Source organism: Abramis brama, assembly GCF_963993115.1.
Source record: "Abramis brama genome assembly, chromosome: 17".
NCBI lineage: Eukaryota > Metazoa > Chordata > Actinopteri > Cypriniformes > Leuciscidae > Abramis > Abramis brama.
In genome coordinates this window covers 23047487-23067607 of record NC_139979.1, presented here as the reverse complement: position 1 = coordinate 23067607, position 20121 = coordinate 23047487, and the positions used below count along the sequence as shown (strand labels likewise).

At 37.9% G+C, this 20121-nt stretch overlaps 1 protein-coding gene across 1 annotated transcript; it reads right to left on the bottom strand.

The window, feature by feature from the left end:
* Positions 1-4894: 4894 nt before the first annotated feature.
* Positions 4895-20100, bottom strand: hibadhb (3-hydroxyisobutyrate dehydrogenase b). Its single transcript, XM_084088710.1, has 8 exons — positions 19978-20100; positions 19220-19380; positions 18970-19079; positions 15976-16097; positions 7663-7796; positions 7490-7566; positions 7203-7359; positions 4895-5993 (listed from the first exon to the last, which is right to left on the bottom strand). Exons 1-8 carry the CDS (start codon positions 20045-20047, stop codon positions 5835-5837), a joined length of 990 nt encoding a protein of 329 aa, XP_083944836.1. The 5' UTR covers positions 20048-20100; the 3' UTR covers positions 4895-5834.
* Between the last annotated feature and the right edge of the window lie 21 nt (positions 20101-20121).

Sequence of the window (20121 nt, the reverse complement as noted above, 5' to 3'; positions counted from 1 at the left end):
CTCTTGATCAATGTTTCCAGTACAGTTCTGGTTATTTGTTGGCACAGAGGTCTGGCACAGCTGGAATTAAATAGCGAGAAGCTAGAGTAAAGAGAGGCAATATTCAGGCTTCGTATTATATTATTGCTATTCACTGTAAAAATAAATAAAATAAAAAGTTGCTGCCTTCATTTTTTAAGTAGCCAATCAACTTGGATGTTTGTCATTTCAACTTAAATGATATTAAACTGACTTAAAATGAGTTGAATCTTCTATAACATAAAAAAAGTTAAAAATTGAGTCAAAGCAATGTAAAAACGTAATAGCCAAAAGCAATGTTTTTTTTTTTTTTTGATGCCTAAATATGTAAGTACAATCAAATTGGGTGTTTAAGTCATTTACACTTGAATTACATTAAACTGACTTTAATAATACGAGTTGTAGCCTATCATTTATTTAAAAAAAAGTTCTAAACTTATTTTGAGTTAAAGTAATGTTAAAACTTTTACAGTGTGTGCTGTTATCGTCATAGTAGGAGACTATTATTATTATAATTATAATTACTGTTATATTATATATTGTTACCTCAATAAAAATGATATAAAAATCCCATAGGATTCATTATCAGTCTTATTTCATTTATTTAACTCTATTTTCAAATCAGTTTTCTTCTTAAATTAGCACACGGTGAGCGACTATGTGAGTAGGCCTAGCCTATGCGAACCCAATGAGACTAAAATTTTAATTTGAAACATGTAAACAAATTTGTAAGTTTCTTTTTGCGGTTGAATTAATAAACCCCCTTGATTTTGGAACGATCCTTTAAAAATAGTTAACAAATAGCCTATATTTTCCACCTAATCTGAGAAACAGCGAGTCCCTATAGCTCACAAACTGTCACTTTCATGTGCATATATATCAGCCTCAAGAATACTGCAGTATAGGCTACAATTACGATAGATATGATGATTTCTTTTAACAATATAGGTACATTTAAAATGACTATTATGCACTCAGCATAGCTGTTTGTTAGATGCGTAGATGAAGGATAAACAAAACAACAACAACAAAAAATCAGGTCATTTTTGGTTACCGAGGGGCAGCCGTTTGTATACGCTCGCTACAGCAAAGTAAAGTACACAGGAAATAAGCTCGCTGGTGGCGTGGAAACACGGGCATGTTAGGCGCCAAGTCCCTATTTGATCTTTTTAAGGTTTCTTGAGCTATTAGCGTTCAGCGTTGTCCGACCCTCTCACAATAGCTGAACGGTGTAAAGACAAAGTCATCATGTAAACAGGCGGATGTGAGAATTGTTGGTGCACAGACTAAACCCAGAAGATTAAATGCACAGCTACATTGACCTCGAAGTTTGAGACAACCGGTAATGGGCTACATTATTCATCAACTTTAAAAAAATTATAATAATAATATTAATATTTTTTTTCCCTCTAGATTTGACATCTAAACCACAATTGTCGTGTTTGTTCGTCGTAGCCCAGTCAGTAAAGGCCTGAAGTGGACTAATTTAGTCTATTTTAGGCTATACACAATCACAGAGCATGGATTTAAGATGATGTTTATTAAAAATAGATGCTCTACTGGTATTTGTGAGATGCAGAAGAAGAGAATTGGGATCATTTAAATTCTTGCATGCATATTAAGGTCTTAAGAAGATGTTTATTAAAAATAGATGCACTGGTATTTGTGAGATGCTGAAGACAATTGTATAATATTTGGGATAATTTAAATCACTATGTGGATCGCAGAACTTTCTAACTATCCTATGTGTCTGTGTCATTGGAATAGACTGAAATAAATCTTTAAACAATTTCAACCAAAGAAATAACGTGGCTTGGATCTAATTTCCTCTAAAAAACACGAGCAAAGAACTGGAGCTGAGTGAACTATTGCCTAAGACAAATTTACAAAATGTTAATTTCAGGTTCAGGTTTTAAACGAGGTATACTTTTATTCATCTTCTGCAAACATTCATGAAAACCAATATAGGCAGAGTCGGGGCTGCTGTATATTAAAAGTAAATATTTGAAAGGCACGAAACCTTCTGTCCTTATTTTGTACACTAGAACCGTGGCTTAAAATCGCACCTGGTAATGTTACCTGTACATATTTCAGACACACACTGATATTGCGAACAGGTAGCTTATTTAATTAATAGGATCATTTAAAAAAAATAAAAAAAATCACTTTCCAATCAAATTTTCGTTCCACGCAGTTTGACAGTTCGCGTAATCTTTTAAAATTTGAGGTAGCTACTGGTAAATGTCTTTTATAAATTGAAATAACGGCACTGGTTTTGTTGAATAGCTAGCCAGATACATCTAAAACACATGCAGAGCACGCCTATTAATATAGGTAATTGATTATTAATGATCTTAATTATTAATTTACTTTAACGGATTTAATATTAGGAACATCTTTTTCTGACGTTATTGTTGCATTGGAATTAAATTATATTTACATAAATTTAAAATTTTCATAAACGTCACAACTTCGATGGAAGCACAAACCGGATGTCCAGTTTATTTTGAGAGTAGGCTAGCCTAATGTGGAATTATTGCTCCCTGTCAGTTCTGATAAAATAAACCACCTTTATTCTGCAATATTGAAACGTTACCTCAACGAATAAAAAAAGAAAATGTATATTTTAATAATCTATTTTGTGTGTTTGCCCTAAGCAAAGATCACATAACATTAGTTAATGTTTTAATGAAATAGGCTCGAAGAAATTGTTTTATTGGCACATCATGATTCAAAGTCCAAACATCCGTCACATGCATAATTCTCTTTCTCTGAAACCAAACAGTTTGACTTACAAGTTTTATTTGTGTGTGTGTGTGTGTGTGTGTGTGTGTGTGTGTGTGTGTGTGTGTGTGTGTTACACGTGTGTTATAGCACGACATATAGCTGCGAAAACAGTTGACTAAATATTTTAATTTGTACTCTTATAAGTTCCAGACTATACAATTAAATGATATAGTGTACAGGCGTAAATATAATTAATTATCCTAAATAAAACGTTTTTAATAAATTGGTCAATGGAAACTGTACAGTAGCATATATGTTTTTTTTGTTTGCCCCAAGGTAATATTAAATTTACATGCAAAATGATTTTTGATGGAACAACACAATAGCCATATGTGAAAATAAATAATAAAATAAGCTTGTTTTAAACCATGGGCTAAATATAAAGGCAGCTAAATATAAAGGCAACGAGCCATCTTGTAAACACACAGGTCTTCTCAGCTAAATGTCTAGCTATATATTGTGTTTCTGTTTTCCGAATTATGAAGCCTGTCTGTTCTGGAAATAAAGATAGTGAGGCATTTCTTCAAGTAGTTAAACCTATAACAACTTAACTAGGCCTATAGCCTTCTCAAAACCCTAGTATAGCTAGCCTACATATATCTTATTTCGACCACACCTGGAGATCGTGTCAAGGTCCACACAATTAGCCTAAATAAAAGACATTAAACCTACTGTAGCCTACTTATTTCTGCCACATGAAAAAGAAAATTAAATTAGACAATTTGTTAAGGGTTTGAGAGTTTTTTGAGAACTCGTAGGCCATTCAACACGAAGCGTGACAGCTTTTGAAGGATGTCTAATATAGGCTATTGCAATTGGTCATTTCAGAAAGCATATTTTAAAGTATTACCTAAGTGAACCTACCTCCTGAAAACAAATGCTTTCTTGTAAAGGTACAATTACAATTCAGACTACATAAAGAATGCACACACTTAACGAAAAAAAACAAACAAAAAAAACATCGTTAGGAGCCATTGCATCTCCTATAAGAGTTTACACCTGTTGGATATTTTTAGAAACATGTTTAATGCAATCAATACACCACTAAAGGATATAGGCTACCAATGAATTAAATACAAAAATAACGAAAAAGGAATTGAGATGTAGCCTAACAATCGACGCAGAATATGTCGCCTGAATGCGTGTTATTCACCACGTGGCCTTAAGCAGTTTGGATGATTGTTCACAATCACATTTGCCAAAAATAATACAAATCTGACGTGGCTGCCGCCCGGCGACAAAAGAGAAAATCAGACGAATAATTATTCGAATAAAAAGAGCACAATGAACAACAGTTAGAAGATAAATGTTTCATTTTAGAAAATATTTACCTCTAAGAAAAGCCTGAGATTTTTTTTTTTTCAATGACCAGAGAATGTCATGCGTTAAATGGTTCAAACCGGAATGGGATACCGGGTTTTGGGCTGTCTGAAGTCTAACTACCCCTTGGTCCTCTGTTTGTAAGACCTGCCAACTAGATAACAACACAGCACTTAGGCCTCCATGCTTAATGGACTTTTTATGGGGTTGTCCTGTGATCATGTGACCTCTAGCATTATGTCCTCTCTGTGGCTCTTAGATCAGAAACATACCGCTGACTGCATTTTGGAAACTGGGAGAGCAAAAGTGAGTGTGAAAAGAAGCAAAAGACAATGAGAGAATATGAGGCGGCAAAGAAGAGTTCTGAGGGTGAAGGGAGAAATAAGAGCAAAGAAAAACAAAGTGAGCAAGTAAGAGAGAAAGTAAGAGAATGAAAGGTCATGTCTTGACTGTGTCATTAGCTTCATGGAACTGTGACCAAAGCCATCCGGGACACAGAAACAGACATTACACATTTATTTATAATTGTTCTAATATTTTTACCGGGTTCCAAACCTTGAAATTCACAAACCGTAACCCATTTTGTCTTTGAAACACAAAAGATGTTTTTTTTTTTTTGTCCACTCATTGAAAGTCAGTGGGGTCTAATGTTGTTTTAGACCCTATCAACTTTCATTGTACAGACCAAAACAGCTTCAAAACTTTCTTCAAAATATCTTTTGTGTTCCACAAGAAAAAAAAAACACGCAGGTTTGGAACAACATGAGAGTGAGATAATAATATAATTTTTATTTTTGAGTGAACTTTCCCCTCAAGTCCAACAAAAATATTACAATTTCTTTGATGTGCAAAAGATCCCTAGTATTGATGACTCATATTTATTGTGCAATGTGCATGTTACGTTCCACAGAATTCAAGGTGAGGCTTCATAAAGCATCAAAAGACATTCCACTGCAAGTGACCTTGAGGAGAGGAGGAGACCAGATAAAATGTGTGCTGTGTTGCATCACTTTCAACTGGTTAGCTACATTCGTTAATTGTAAATCTGGCTTAGTTCCCTGGCAATACCACTTCAGATTCCAGGTTTTTTTTTAAAACCCTTAGAGTTTATGTACAAAAGAAACATTGTTGTTATATGAATGTGTATTCATGTATCAACACGCCACAGTCTTAACGTCAAATCAACACATCTCCTGCTTTAATTTCCAGGGGTTTTTAAATTGACATGAATACGATGTAGATTCAACACCACTAACAATTACCAACAGCAGCCAACCCAATATGACTCAGACACATTAAGAACATAACTAAAATTGTACATATGCAAACCTGTTTGCTATCAGAAAGCTTTAAGGAGTGTAATGGCTGATCTTAGTTTGAAAATGAAAGGATACATTTTTAATCTTTTGTTAACATACATAACAGCTGCACAGGCAAGAAAAAGTCATAAAACTTCAATTCACAGCATCTCATCAATTGATTGATGGATTACTAATTGTGCCAACATGAGTAACATAATTCCATCAGGAACTTACAGCCTCAAACAAACGTACAAACACAGTCTTTTCAATCTACACGTGTTCATTCACTCACTCAATCATTCATGGCTCCCAGCACACGCATGCCAATGAAATCACATAGTTGGGTCAAAGTTTTGCAAGGCAGATAGTGCTGGGTAAGGCTGTGGAAGGGGCATAGAGTGTTGCCATCTACTGGCCCTCCTCTTCTCGAAGGAACTGGAAGACCGATGAGAAGTCTTTGCTGGCGTAGCCGCGTGCGCACATCATACGGTAAATCTGATGGGCCAGAGAGCCCAACGGCACTGGGGTCTTTGTGTTGGTTGCTGTATTCTGAGCAAGTCCCAGATCCTGAGGATAAATGTGAGTAAAAGTCAATTAAGGATGTGCATAACTACACATTTTAAAAATTAACTAGCAAGTAGGTGGCCTCAATTGGATTCCCCATAAGACACATTCTTGCATTTAAAAAAAAAAAAAAAATCCTGTTTGAGCAGAATACTGGATTGACACAATTTTAAAAAGTAGACCAAGTTTAACATGGCATGTTAGAGAACAGTGCTTAAGGCCCCAATTTACTCACGGCAAAGCTCTTTTTTGTTCTTTGTTTAGGGGTGAAACGAAGTTCGAAATACGTGACCAACGATATACTGCTATCGAACATCTGATGCCACCCACTCTGATGAGAGCGACGTTAAGATGTAAATATGTGCTGTGCGCTTTCCTCTCAATAACAAACACACAACAAAACTAAGACAGCAAGCATTTTAATAAAGCATCTGATTATATCATCGTGTATATGTTTGCACAAACTCTACAGCACTCCAGTAAAGTCACGTCACGAAAATTTATATACGTTTATTTCACTCAGGGACGTCTGATCTTGACCGACTGAACAGGCCAAATGAACCAGAAAAGATTTCCATGTGAAAGGCGGCCCGCGTAGACCAACCTATTACGTAATCGCCAGAGACCAATGGTAGAACAAAGGTGTTTCGCACTCCCAAAATGAACTTTAAACAACGAACTGATGTGACGTCATTTTGAACAAAATCAGGCCGAAACGATTTCACTTGAAGTATATTGGGGCCTTTAGTCTTAGCCTCAGTCTTGTTTACAACCGTGACAATGAGCACTTATCAGGATCAAAAGTATGTGAATTTTACGGCATAGACTCTTTAAAATACGTTCAAGAGTTTGACATGCTGGTCTGTTACTGTACGGACATCGAGGTTACATTTTCTTGCCCCTAAACATAACGAACTGTGATTGGTTGCTTTACATGTCGGATGGCATCTGGGCGGTGCTTGGCCAATGAAAGCCGCGATGGAGTCCAGACCTTCTGCCATCAGTCTCAAGGTCTGGCTAAGCGAGACTACACAATGCTCAACAACATTGGGAAACATGATACACTAGCATGAATGTGTATGAATATAGCAGTGATACTGTAAACCAGATGAATTTAAAAGTTTTGACTGTGAAAACAATACACAAACAGCACCACCTCTAAAATTATCACAAAAAGTTAATAAATAAATATATTTTTATATGAAAGCAAACCTTGGCCATTAGTGTAGTTCCAAAGCCACCCTGGTAGTTGTTTGCTGAGGGCACTCCCTCCATCACTCCCGGGACAGGGTTGTATGTGTCACTTGACCAGCAGCGGCCAGAGCTCATATTCAAGATCTTTGCAAGAAGCTTCGGATCAAGCCCTAATCTGTGATTGCACAAGTAATCTCCAATAAATAATAAAAAGAGGCTAAAAAGTAGAAAATAATTCAATCTGTAGCAAGAGTAACAGCATCAAGATAGCTGTATTATTGAAGTAATTCAACTGTAAACTGCACCTGATTCCCAAGTTCATGGTCTCTGCTGTTCCAATCATCCCAATGGCCAGCAGCATATTGTTGCAGATTTTAGCTGCCTACAAACAAGGAAGAAAGATTATGAAACCCTGGTCAGCATAAATCAGCACCTTTCCAAGAATGCCACTATATTCTTAATCACATCCTGTTTGTACCTGCCCAGTGCCAACTTGGCCGCAGTACACCACATTAGCGCCCATGCAGGTCAGAAGCTCCTTGGCTGCATTGAACTCCTCCTCTGGCCCACCCACCATAAAGGTGAGCTTACCTGAATTGGCAGCACCAACACCTGAGAAAAATAAAGAACACAATGCAAATCATTCATATTACACCTAGGCCTGGTTTCGCAGACAGATTAAGCCAGGATTAAACCTTAATTCAATTAGGGTATTTAAGTAGATTTTATAAATGTGCCTTAGGAAAAAAACAAAAACATTACTGGTGTGTATTTTCAGACAAAACAATGGCACTGATATTTTAGGGGACCTATTATGACCCTTTTTACAAGATGTGATAAGTCTCAGGTGTCCCAAGTTTCAGCAAGTGTTTTCAGCTCAAAATACCCCATAGATCATTTATTAAACCATGTTGTAAATGCCCATTTTTGAGTGGAAGAAAAAAACATGCTGCTTTTGTGCATGTATCTTTAAATGCAAATGAGCTGCTGCTCCCCACCTAGCTTTCCAGAAGAGGGCGGAGCCTTTATAGCTGTTGCCTCTGATACTCTGCCAGAAACCAACAAAACACGCTCACGTGGCATTGCAGTTCTTCATCATCATGAAAGTTTATTATCTGCGTGCGTTTTAAAATCATATCAGTCTAAACTTCTGATATATGGTTATCTGAGGCGCACACATCTGAAGCACGCGCACAGAGAGCTGGCTGTCAGACGGTGCATCCCATGAGTATTAAACCAAGTTCTATTTCACAACTTATTGCGCTAAAACTGTCAAACACACAATGTTATGTCAAAACACAAAGTTCACAAACACAGTCATTTCTGTGAACGCAAACAGCTAGTAAAGAAATTGCATGTGTATATTAGATCTGTATTAAAGTGAAAGCAGCGTAATATACAGTACTACTGCTATATATGCTGTTAATACGAATCAAACAACAAAAGAAAAACAGAAAATCACTCACTGCTCTTGATTGAATAACTTAGTAACTTTAATAAGAATACATTTCTTAGTTGAATGCTGCTGTTAAATGCTCTGACGAGGAGATAAACATGGCGGACTGCGTACAGCTCACTTTATGCTAATAGGGCGGAGTCCATCAGCAGCCGTGGGCGGGGCCTAAGCATTTGTGACTTGTCACTGCATAGAAACTGAAAAGGCTTGTTCTGAGACACTCCTTATGATTTATGGGGATTAAAAAAAAGAGGAGTGGGTGGATTATCATCACTATAGGGTGGTTGTGTACACACACTGCAGACAGACATTTATGTTCAAACACCATGTAAAAGTGAATTTTGCATAATAGATCCCATTTAAGATATGTCAGTGCAAGTTGCTTTCGCTCAAACAGGAATTTTAGTCTGGTACTAGGCATAAGCCTTGTCTGTGAAACCGGGAGCTAAATTATTTGCATCACAGGGATAGTTCACACAAATGAAAATTGTCATTTACTCACCCTCATATTGTTCCAAACCAGTACGACTTTCTTTTGCAGAATACAAAAAGTATTTTGAAGAAAGTTGGAGCTATTTTTGTCCAAGATGTACAGATTTGTATGAGCAGAATTAAGCCTTTATTCACTCTGAAATAACACAGACTACATAAAATATGGTAACACAAACATAATGTCATGCTTGGTCATGTGACATCCAAGAACCAATGAGGTTTGATGTTAGCTGACATTTGAGGTTTGTGTCTATTTTGATGTGATTGTCTTTGTTGTTTAGATTTTAACTATTAAATTTGGATTTGTTCATTAGACAAAGTAATTCTTAGTCACTCCAGAAGACGTGGTATGGATTAATGTTCTTTTTGGAACTTGAAAATACTAACTAGACGATAGACCCCAGTGACTTTCATTGTCAGCTCAAAAACAGCTGAAAAATTCTTCAAAACAGCTCCTTGTGTTCTGAAAGAAAAAGTCTGTACAAGTTTGGAGCATTAGGGCAAGTAAATGATGCCAGAATTTAAAGTTTTGGGTGAACAAACCTTTTAAACTGACATACAAGTTCCACAGAGCATTGTAACAAATACAATGGATGTGGAGATTCGCGTAAAAGTGTCAGTGAAATGAGCAAATCACCTGCATGAACATGTGACTAATTTAAATAGTCCTAATGTGATTGTTTCCACATCCCGCTAGTAACCCGTTTTAAGCCTAAAAGTTTGAGAGGATGGGTCTTTAAAAATGTAACACCATCTAAGTGCCATAATTACTCTCAGAGAGGAAAGTTCTATAAATACACAAGCACTTCGCCATCTGCTGTGAACACAGAAACGCATGACGTCAAGGACAGTTTGTTGTGGCTCACGTTTCATTAAACCTTCTTCACAGGCGCTAACACAGAGCTGAGAATAATGTCTGGAGGGTCTAAGTAAAGAGAATGAGCAGGTCTGTGGATTTCTTATGACCGTTTCACAAACCAAGAGCGAGTCCAACGGTATGTTAGCCAAACCCCACTGACGCATATGAATTGGGAGAGGCAACAATTTAAGGAAAGCAAACTAGAAGCACATTGTTTTTATGTGCCCAAAGACCAGAGGGAACAACTTCCTGATTAAAAAGGAGGATCGTCATAAAGCACAAACTAGCTGTCGACTGAGTTAAACATTTCTTGTAACGCGACAACACATGCAGTTTTCACACCTCAGTCAAGTTTATAAGAGGCACACAGAATTGAACACAGAGAAAAGTATGTGTACAGTACATCACACTATAAAGCCAATTCTGATTGCTATTAAAGTTCATATGAATGTATATTACCCCATTTAAATAATATATGCGTGTATATAGGCCTTCTGAGCCTTAAACATTTCTTAAAGGTTTCTTCAAAACAGAACTAGGCTAAGCCTCTCAGGCTATGCTCGTATGCTTTCGGGTTTGTAGTCATGTCAAATAGTTATTCACACCCCCATTCTTCAGTGGGGCGGGGTGGGGATCCCCCTCAAGTCCCTTTACAGTTTCAAAAGAGGTCTTAGGCCGTTTTCACATCTATAGACTGTTTTTGTCCCAAAACAGGGACTTAATTTGTTACAATGTTGCAATTTCTTCTTGGTTCTGTTCACTTTTACAAGGCAACCTTTCAAAGTGTACCAAAATGTGTTCATGCAAGTCACATGCGTGTTGTACCAAACTTGTATCGAACCATGACTCCAAAACCGAGGTATGTACCGAACCGAACCGTGACTGTGTACCGCTACACTCCTAATAGGCACAACGATAAAAGAAAATACAAAATAAAAGTTTTTTTATAACAACCTATTCACTGTAATATGTGACCAAAGCTCCTCCCAGGAAGACACCCCCTCCTCTCTAACACTTAAAGCAACACTAAGGAACTTTTCCTCTTCGGTCGCCCTACAGGTTGGAAGCAGAATTGTCCATTACCGCTGTCGTAAATAATTTCGCCGCCCGCAGCCTACTGTCGCACACACACACTCGCTGTTTATCTAGCACTGGCTTTGGAATGAACGATGTCCACTGACAAGGTATAGTATGTTGCATGATTTCATGAAAGTATGATGTATTGCGACATCAGAAACGAAGAAAAACTAAATAATGACTATTGTAACGCTTGACGTAAAGCAAGTCAAATTTGTAGTTTTCTTATGTCTCATTCGAACTACAGAAACGCGACCCGGTTTGGCAAACTTGCATGGTGTGGTTATAGCAGATATAGGGCTGCAAAGCGAATCCAGAAGTGCCTTTCACCCTGTTACGACTTGATGAACCACAGATACGATTTTGGAAACATTATTTTAAGGGAAAAAATGTTCCTTAGTGTTGCTTTAACACTGGTAAGCATAGATTCATACCATGCAATTTCCACCATTGTACTGGATCACTCATTTAATTCTGGGGCTCTCACTCACTGTCTTACAAACGTCTTAGAACAATCCTGCTGGCCATTGTGATGCATACTATAATAACAGAAAATACACCTTTTGAAACATCTGGTATTTGGGACTTGTCACCACTGCTTCGTTTCACACTGTACAAATTTGTCAACGCAATGTGGGGTTAACACAGTAAAAGCACTGCTAATCCTGCTCCTGAGGTAAAACGCGGTGTTAACCCCGTTTCTGAATTAAAAGTGGGAAACAATCCCTTACCTGGTGTTAAAGGGAAAGTTCACCCAAAAATAAATTAATTACTCACCCTCATGTCTTTCCAAACCCGCAAGACTTTCGTTCATCTTCAGAACTCAAATGAAGATCTTTTTGATGAAATCTGAGAGCTTTCTTTCCCTCCATTGACAGTAACGCAACTACCATTTTGACTCTTCAAAAAGTTCATAGAGATCGTAAAACTATCCCATATGAATTGAGCGGTTTAGTCTGAATTTTCTGAAGAAACATGATCGCTTTATATGATGAACAGATTTAATTTAGGCTTTTATTGACATATAAACTTAACTCACACATCAGTTGTGGTAAATGGAAGCTCAAGCATGTTTGCTTGACGTGTGAGAACCAGTGAGGTTTGTTCTCGTGTTGCGCAGCACATTTGAGCTTCTGCAAGAGGTTTGTTCTCACACGTCAAGCAGGTTCGGTTGAGCTTCTGTTTATGTCCGCTGATAAATGTTTATATGTGAATAAAAGGCTCAATTTAATCTGTTCATCATATAATGGTTTGGGAACGACATGAGGGCGAGTAATTATTGATCATTTTAAAAGCAGGGGTTAAAACAATGATCCATGGTTAAGCGGAGTGTGAATAGTCCTACTGGTGTCCAAGCATTCAATTCATATAAATCTGTCTAAAGTCTAAAAATGTACGGAAATAGAGGATGTTCAAGCTTTGCCCTGTTAAAAGTCAATAGTTGTGATATCAATCACTGCTAGTGCCAATGAACGCCTCAATCTCACACAAACAATACAAAGTCAGCAACAGAATAACTTCACAACATTCAAAGATTGTGAAAAGATAAAAGGACAACTACTTTTGCATGATAAATCAAATCAACAAATATGATAACCGAACTGTAAAAGCAACATTAGTTCAGGAATGACTGGAGGAACAGTTCTTTCCAAATACCGTTTAGCTTAAAACTGCCCCAACCAGGTTGAGTGTAGAAGTGGATATCTTCAATTCAGTGCAGTAGGAAAGAAAGCAAAGGCATAAGTCTCAGTTAAGCAACTAGACGGCTACAAAGGGAGGCTACAAAGTGGACAGAAATAAAACTAAGGCTTGAATCATTCTCTGTCCAGTTAATTTCACTTTCCTCAGTTCGCAAACCTCACTACTGCCCTTTTTAGTCAAGACCTATCTTTATGAAACTCAGTCTACCTGTCTTGGTAACAACATAGGACAAAACCTTTGTTTGGCAAATTGGCACATTAAATTATTTAGGTCAAAATGATCTTATATTGAATATTGAAGAATGTAGATCTGCACAGATTCAGACAGTGTGTCCAAATTTGCAAACTAAGTGCTATTCTTCACCATCTTATATTGTAAACAGAGTAGGGTGTTCACATTGAAAATGAAGAAGAAAAAAAAAGAAGAAAAATTTCAAATACCCAGATGATTTGAGCACAAAACGAAGTGTGGAACGTTGAACTCTGTCATAGATTTCCTTGTGTAGCAAAAGGGGAGGGGCTACCAGACTCCAATGCTTGAGGACAAACTAACCTCATAAAAATTCATACACTAGACAATAGAGTATACAGTGCATAGTGTATAATATGCCATTTGGGACACAACTAGATCTATTCTCCCCATGCCAGAACAGAAATACAAGCATGGACAAATCCAAACAAATCAGAAAAGTTTCCTATATTCCCTATAATTTTATCCTTATATATATATATATATATATATATATATATATAGTGAGGAAAATAAGTATTTGAACACCCTGCTATTTTGCAAGTTCTCCCACTTGGAAATCATGGAGGGGTCTGAAATTGTCATCGTAGGTGCATGTCCACTGTGAGAGACATAATCAAAAAAAAAAATCCAGAAATCACAATGTATGATTTTTTAACTATTTATTTGTATGATACAGCTGCAAATAAGTATTTGAACACCTGTCTATCAGCTAGAATTCTGACCCTCAAAGACCTGTTAGTCTGCCTTTAAAATGTCCACCTCCACTCCATTTATTATCCTAAATTAGATGCACCTGTTTGAGGTCGTTAGCTGCATAAAGACACCTGTCCACCCCATACAATCAGTAAGAATCCAACTACTAACATGGCCAAGACCAAAGAGCTGTCCAAAGACACTAGAGACAAAATTGTACACCTCCACAAGGCTGGAAAGGGCTACGGGGAAATTGCCAAGCAGCTTGGTGAAAAAAGGTCCACTGTTGGAGCAATCATTAGAAAATGGAAGAAGCTAAACATGACTGTCAATCTCCCTCGGACTGGGGCTCCATGCAAGATCTCACCTCGTGGGGTCTCAATGATCCTAAGAAAGGTGAGAAATCAGCCCAGAACTACACGGGAGGAGCTGGTCAATGACCTGAATAGAGCTGGGACCACCGTTTCCAAGGTTACTGTTCCCCTGCTTAAACCAGCACATGTCAAGGCCCGTCTTAAGTTTGCCAATGACCATTTGGATGATCCAGAGGAGTCATGGGAGAAAGTCATGTGGTCAGATGAGACCAAAATAGAACTTTTTGGTCATAATTCCACTAAACGTGTTTGGAGGAAGAAGAATGATGAGTACCATCCCAAGAACACCATCCCTACTGTGAAGCATGGGGGTGGTAGCATCATGCTTTGGGGGTGTTTTTCTGCACATGGGACAGGGCGACTGCACTGTATTAAGGAGAGGATGACCGGGGCCATGTATTGCGAGATTTTGGGGAACAACCTCCTTCCCTCAGTTAGAGCATTGAAGATGGGTCGAGGCTGGGTCTTCCAGCATGACAATGACCCGAAGCACACAGCCAGGATAACCAAGGAGTGGCTCTGTAAGAAGCATATCAAGGTTCTGGCGTGGCCTAGCCAGTCTCCAGACCTAAACCCAATAGAGAATCTTTGGAGGGAGCTCAAACTCCGTGTTTCTCAGCGACAGCCCAGAAACCTGACTGATCTAGAGAAGATCTGTGTGGAGGAGTGGGCCAAAATCCCTCCTGCAGTGTGTGCAAACCTGGTGAAAAACTACAGGAAACGTTTGACCTCTGTAATTGCAAACAAAGGCTACTGTACCAAATATTAACATTGATTTTCTCAGGTGTTCAAATACTTATTTGCAGCTGTATCATACAAATAAATAGTTAAAAAAATCATACATTGTGATTTCTGGATTTTTTTTTTTAGATTATGTCTCTCACAGTGGACATGCACCTACGATGACAATTTCAGACCCCTCCATGATTTCTAAGTGGGAGAACTTGCAAAATAGCAGGGTGTTCAAATACTTATTTTCCTCACTAATATATATATATATATATATATATATATATATATATATATATATATATATATATATATATATATATATATATATATATATATATATATATATATATATATATATATATATATATATATGTTTCTAATATAAGGGTTACATGAGAGATAACCACATTTGTCACTGATTTTCAGCACTTGTCTCCATCTCCACCAAAAGCTGAGGTCATAAGATCAACTCCCAGATGCTGACTTTTGAATTAGTCTATAACTCAAGGAGTCCACGCCAATGGCTGGATTAAGAAAATGGGCAAGATGAGGCAGGTGATAAAACTCTTTCCTATCAACAAACCTGCAAATCACCCACCACACACTGAAAAAGAGGACAGAAAGAATAAAACTTGGGTGTAACTTGTGTGTCCTGAAATTTGACTTTGCAAACCTAGATTTGTTTTTTGGCATGAGTTTTCACTTTCGATGTCCCTCTTAGCAGAAATTCTAATAAATATATTTAAATATAAATGTATCTTTGGCAATTACATTTAAATATTACATTTATATTTAGCAAACTACACTGTTGTAGGTTTCAATAGAGCAAGGACAAATAAAAGCCAGAGGATGGTTATGATTGGAATTGGAACTGGAATTCCACTATTAAACACGAACCTGTGATTTGCGAAAACCACAATGTTTGAACTAGAGCCAAAGATTTGTTCTTGTACCTCTTCCCAGACAGTGACTAGTTTCATAACTGTGACTATGGGTGTGTGATTTCTGATACCTTAACAACATTGTCTACACTTACATAAGTGGTTTGTGTGCAGTCAGGGTTCAGATCAAGGTTACCGCATACAACGCGAGTTACTGCATCTACGGCTGCCCTTCGTATGATGATGGAAAGGAAGTGAGTTTTTGTCATCTCACCTCCAGACACTGGGGCATCCATAAAAACGGCTCCCACTTTCTCTGCAGCAACTGCCATCTCCTTGGAGACAGCTGGATCAATAGTGCTAGAATCAATGAGTAGGGATCCCTTCTTCACTTTCCTGTTGAATAAAGATTTTAGAATACAAGACCTGTCCGGTACAGAGTACATGTGTCAAGTTTCTCACCACAATCAATTCAGCTAAAACTAATCTGGATATTAAAGGGCCCTATGAAATCGGTTTAAAACTTGTAAACTAATAATCGCTGGCTTCCGGCAACGGCTGATGTAGGCGTAGTAGTTAGAAAACAAAACGCCCGTCACAAATCTGAAGTCTAAAATGTTTTAAAGAAAAATGTCGGTGGATTTTGATAAAAGAGAAGAGGAGCCATGTCATACATCAGGTCAGAAGTCACCCTTCCACTGGTACTCGACTCGGTACTCAACATGCGTACGGCCGCTGCCAGAAGCCAGTGATTATAGTTTATGTATAGTATATACACTCACCTAAAGGATTATTAGGAACACCATACTAATACTGTGTTTGACCCCCTTTCGCCTTCAGAACTGCCTTAATTCTACGTGGCATTGATTCAACAAGGTGCTGAAAGCATTCTTTAGAAATGTTGGCCCATATTGATAGGATAGCATCTTGCAGTTGATGGAGATTTGTGGGATGCACATCCAGGGCACGAAGCTCCCGTTCCACCACATCCCAAAGATGCTCTATTGGGTTGAGATCTGGTGACTGTGGGGGCCATTTTAGTACAGTGAACTCATTGTCATGTTCAAGACACCAATTTGAAATGATTCAAGCTTTGTGACATGGTGCATTATCCTGCTAGAAGTAGCCATCAGAGGATGGATACATGGTGGTCATAAAGGGATGGACATGGTCAGAAACAATGCTCAGGTAGGCCATGGCATTTAAACGATGCCCAATTGGCACTAAGGGGCCTAAAGTGTGCCAAGAAAACATCCCCCACACCATTACACCACCACCACCAGCCTGCACAGTGGCATGGCATGATGGATCCATGTTCTCATTCTGTTTACGCCAAATTCTGACTCTACCATCCAGGGGTGCAAATGTATGGTCAAAAAAGAGAGAGGTAATCGAAGCCCTCGTCCCACGGCAAATATCCATATACTGCATTGTCACCATCCCCAACCCACCCCTATAGGCACATAGAGTCAAATGAAATTTAGAAAAACTATCTTGCACTTCTTCTTCTTGCTTTACTGCTACTTCCTGAAAACAATTTCACCTGATGATTTGAATAGCTATTTTTGTAAAGAATTAATAATTCTAGGATGATTGGGGTAATTGTGTAGGGTAGGCCTAGTGCATCTGCATAGAAACTAATAAACAAAATACAAATATAAATACAATAAAACACAAATACACGAGAAATAAAGCAGTGCTTTATGTTTTTCAGGTAAATTAACTGTATTAAGTATTAATACAGTTTATCTTTTGACAAAACGTGATTTTTCTCTTTCTCTTTTGTTGTTTGATTAACTTTGGTGACACAAACAGCTGCAGGTATATTGGGTGCTGTCCCTTTAAGACGAATGCACGTATCTAATACCGGTAATGACACGCATCCGTTTTATTTTGACTGCGTTTACAGGGAAACTCGTTGAGACGGACACTGGCTTATTTTTTCGTGCACATGTCTGTTCAAACACAAATAGATAAGAAAGAAAAGGGAATTCGATGTTCACGAACTTCACGTGCTGTCTGCGACTGCGTGGCTATGTGCGCCGACAGACCATCTACATTTGGATGTTAAACATAATATATATAGCCTGATACAGCAAAGACAACGTCGGCAGTATTGACGGCAAAATAGGCTACAGAATATTTCGTTCTGTAGGCCTATTGACAGGGGCAATATTTGAAAATCGATAATTAGGCCTATTTTTTAAATTACAATTATATATGCATTTGTCAAAACCGAGAGACTTTCAAGCATCAAAATGTAATTTATTAAATGTATTTGCGCCTTCTATTTTGTCTGAAAACTTCCAACACTCGTGCGTGTCGCGTGAAAAATAGGCGTCGGTTGGTTCTATTTCTAGCACGCGGTTTCGGCGCGGCTCAAGAAGTGTGTGTGTCACGCAGGCATTGTGCTCTAACACAAGCTCTCTAACCAGTTAACATGAGAGCCGACATAAAAACGGACACGCCACGCAGAGAGAAATGTGATGCAGTGGCAGATCCAGAGTGAGACAGAAACACTAGTGGTTCCGCTTGCGCACATACTGCTTGTTTGGCGCGCAGTGTTCTGATTCGCTTATTTCCTATTTACTTGTTGGTGGACGCAATCCAGAATTACTGTTGGTTAAATTATAATCAGACCCTCTACTCAGACCGGCCCATCTGGCACCAACAACCATGCCACGCTCAAAATTGCTTAAATCACCTTTCTTTCCCATTCTGACATTCAGTTTGGAGTTCAGGAGATTGTCTTGACCAGGACCACACCCCTAAATGCATTGAAGCAACTGCCATGTGATTGGTGGATTAGATAATTGCATTAATGAGAAATTGAACAGGTGTTCCTAATAATCCTTTAGGAGAGTGTAGTTTTAAATATAAATATTTTTCTTAAGAAAAACTGTCGCTTCGCTTCAAAAGGCATTTATTAACCGACTGGATTCGTATCGTATGGATTACTTTTATGATGAATGGTAGAACTTTTAGACTTATGATTTATTTCAATGCCATTACAAAGCTGGGAAGAACCAGGAAATTATTTAATATAACTCTGATTTTGTTCGGCTGTCAAAGAAGTCATATACACATAGGATGGCTTGAGGGCGAGTAAATTATGGGATTTTAATTTTTGGGTGAACTGTTCCTTTAAATTTGGCTGAATATATGTTGGATTTGACTTTTTTTTTTAACTCAGGAATTAAGTTAGTTTCCTAATTAAACTGATGTTCAAATGTTAATTATTTAGCCTGTACAGAAAGGATGTTCTTACTTCAGAATACCATTTGCGCCTGTATACACATCTACAACATTGGGGCTGGAGGGAAGCATTGTGATGATACGATCTGCATTCTCCGCCACATCCGCTGGGTTATCCAGGATCTGAGAACAGAGCATGAACAGTCAGAGAGGCTCATCCAAAGGAACAACCAAGATGTAATCAATCATACAAAGCTTGTACATCACGGTGTTTAACGCAAGTCAGATGTGACCAAGTTACGTTTTATGTCCGTTATCCTGACCTGAGCTCCAAGCTCCTGTAACTCTTTGCAGGACTCTGGAAATACATCTGAGGCTATCACTGGATATCCATGTTTTATGAGGTTCTTTGCCATTGGGTTTCCCATGTTCCCCAGGCCAATGAAGCCCACCTGGGTTTTAGAGGCCATGGACCTGATGGAGACTAAGAAGAGACATGAATTATCTATTTAGTGTCAAATTTAGAATATCACATGGGATATTTAAGCATTTAACATTTGACTGTAGCAAGATGTGCAAAGTCTGTGCATGTTGATCTGACATGTCAAAAATGTTATAATTTTAACATTTAATGTTTAATATATAAAACAGAAATAAAAAAATAATCAATCAATTAACACAAAAGCTCAATTAAAAAAAAAACTAAATCAAATGCTTTCATATTACTTGAATCTCAAGTATGCTTTGTCCCTTTACAATTTGCAATCTGTTTAGATGAACTTGATTTATTAATGACATATTACATCTCACTCCCACATTTATCGGAAAAGACTTGTTAGCAAATGCAACAATTTAACAACTGTCCATAATTTAGCTAAATGGCGGCAGATTCTGGTGACATTTAGTAATTGTCTACTTGTTTCAGTGACATACACACGCCTGTGACTTTAGCCTAACAGCTATCGAGAGCTCCCAGTACATTGCATTATATTAGATGTTGCTGCACGGAAAATATGCATGGAAATCCACAGTAGCAGAAAAAAACCCATACAATTTTCGGATAACATTGCAAACACATTACCCTGCACGGCGCTGACATGGTTATGACACTTTCCTACTAGACACCTCGAACCCCTTAACAGAGCGGCCATGCTGCTTCGCTCTTGACCTTCGACTTAGAGTGACGCGATTGGATAATCGATGATTGACACATGTGCCTCCATAC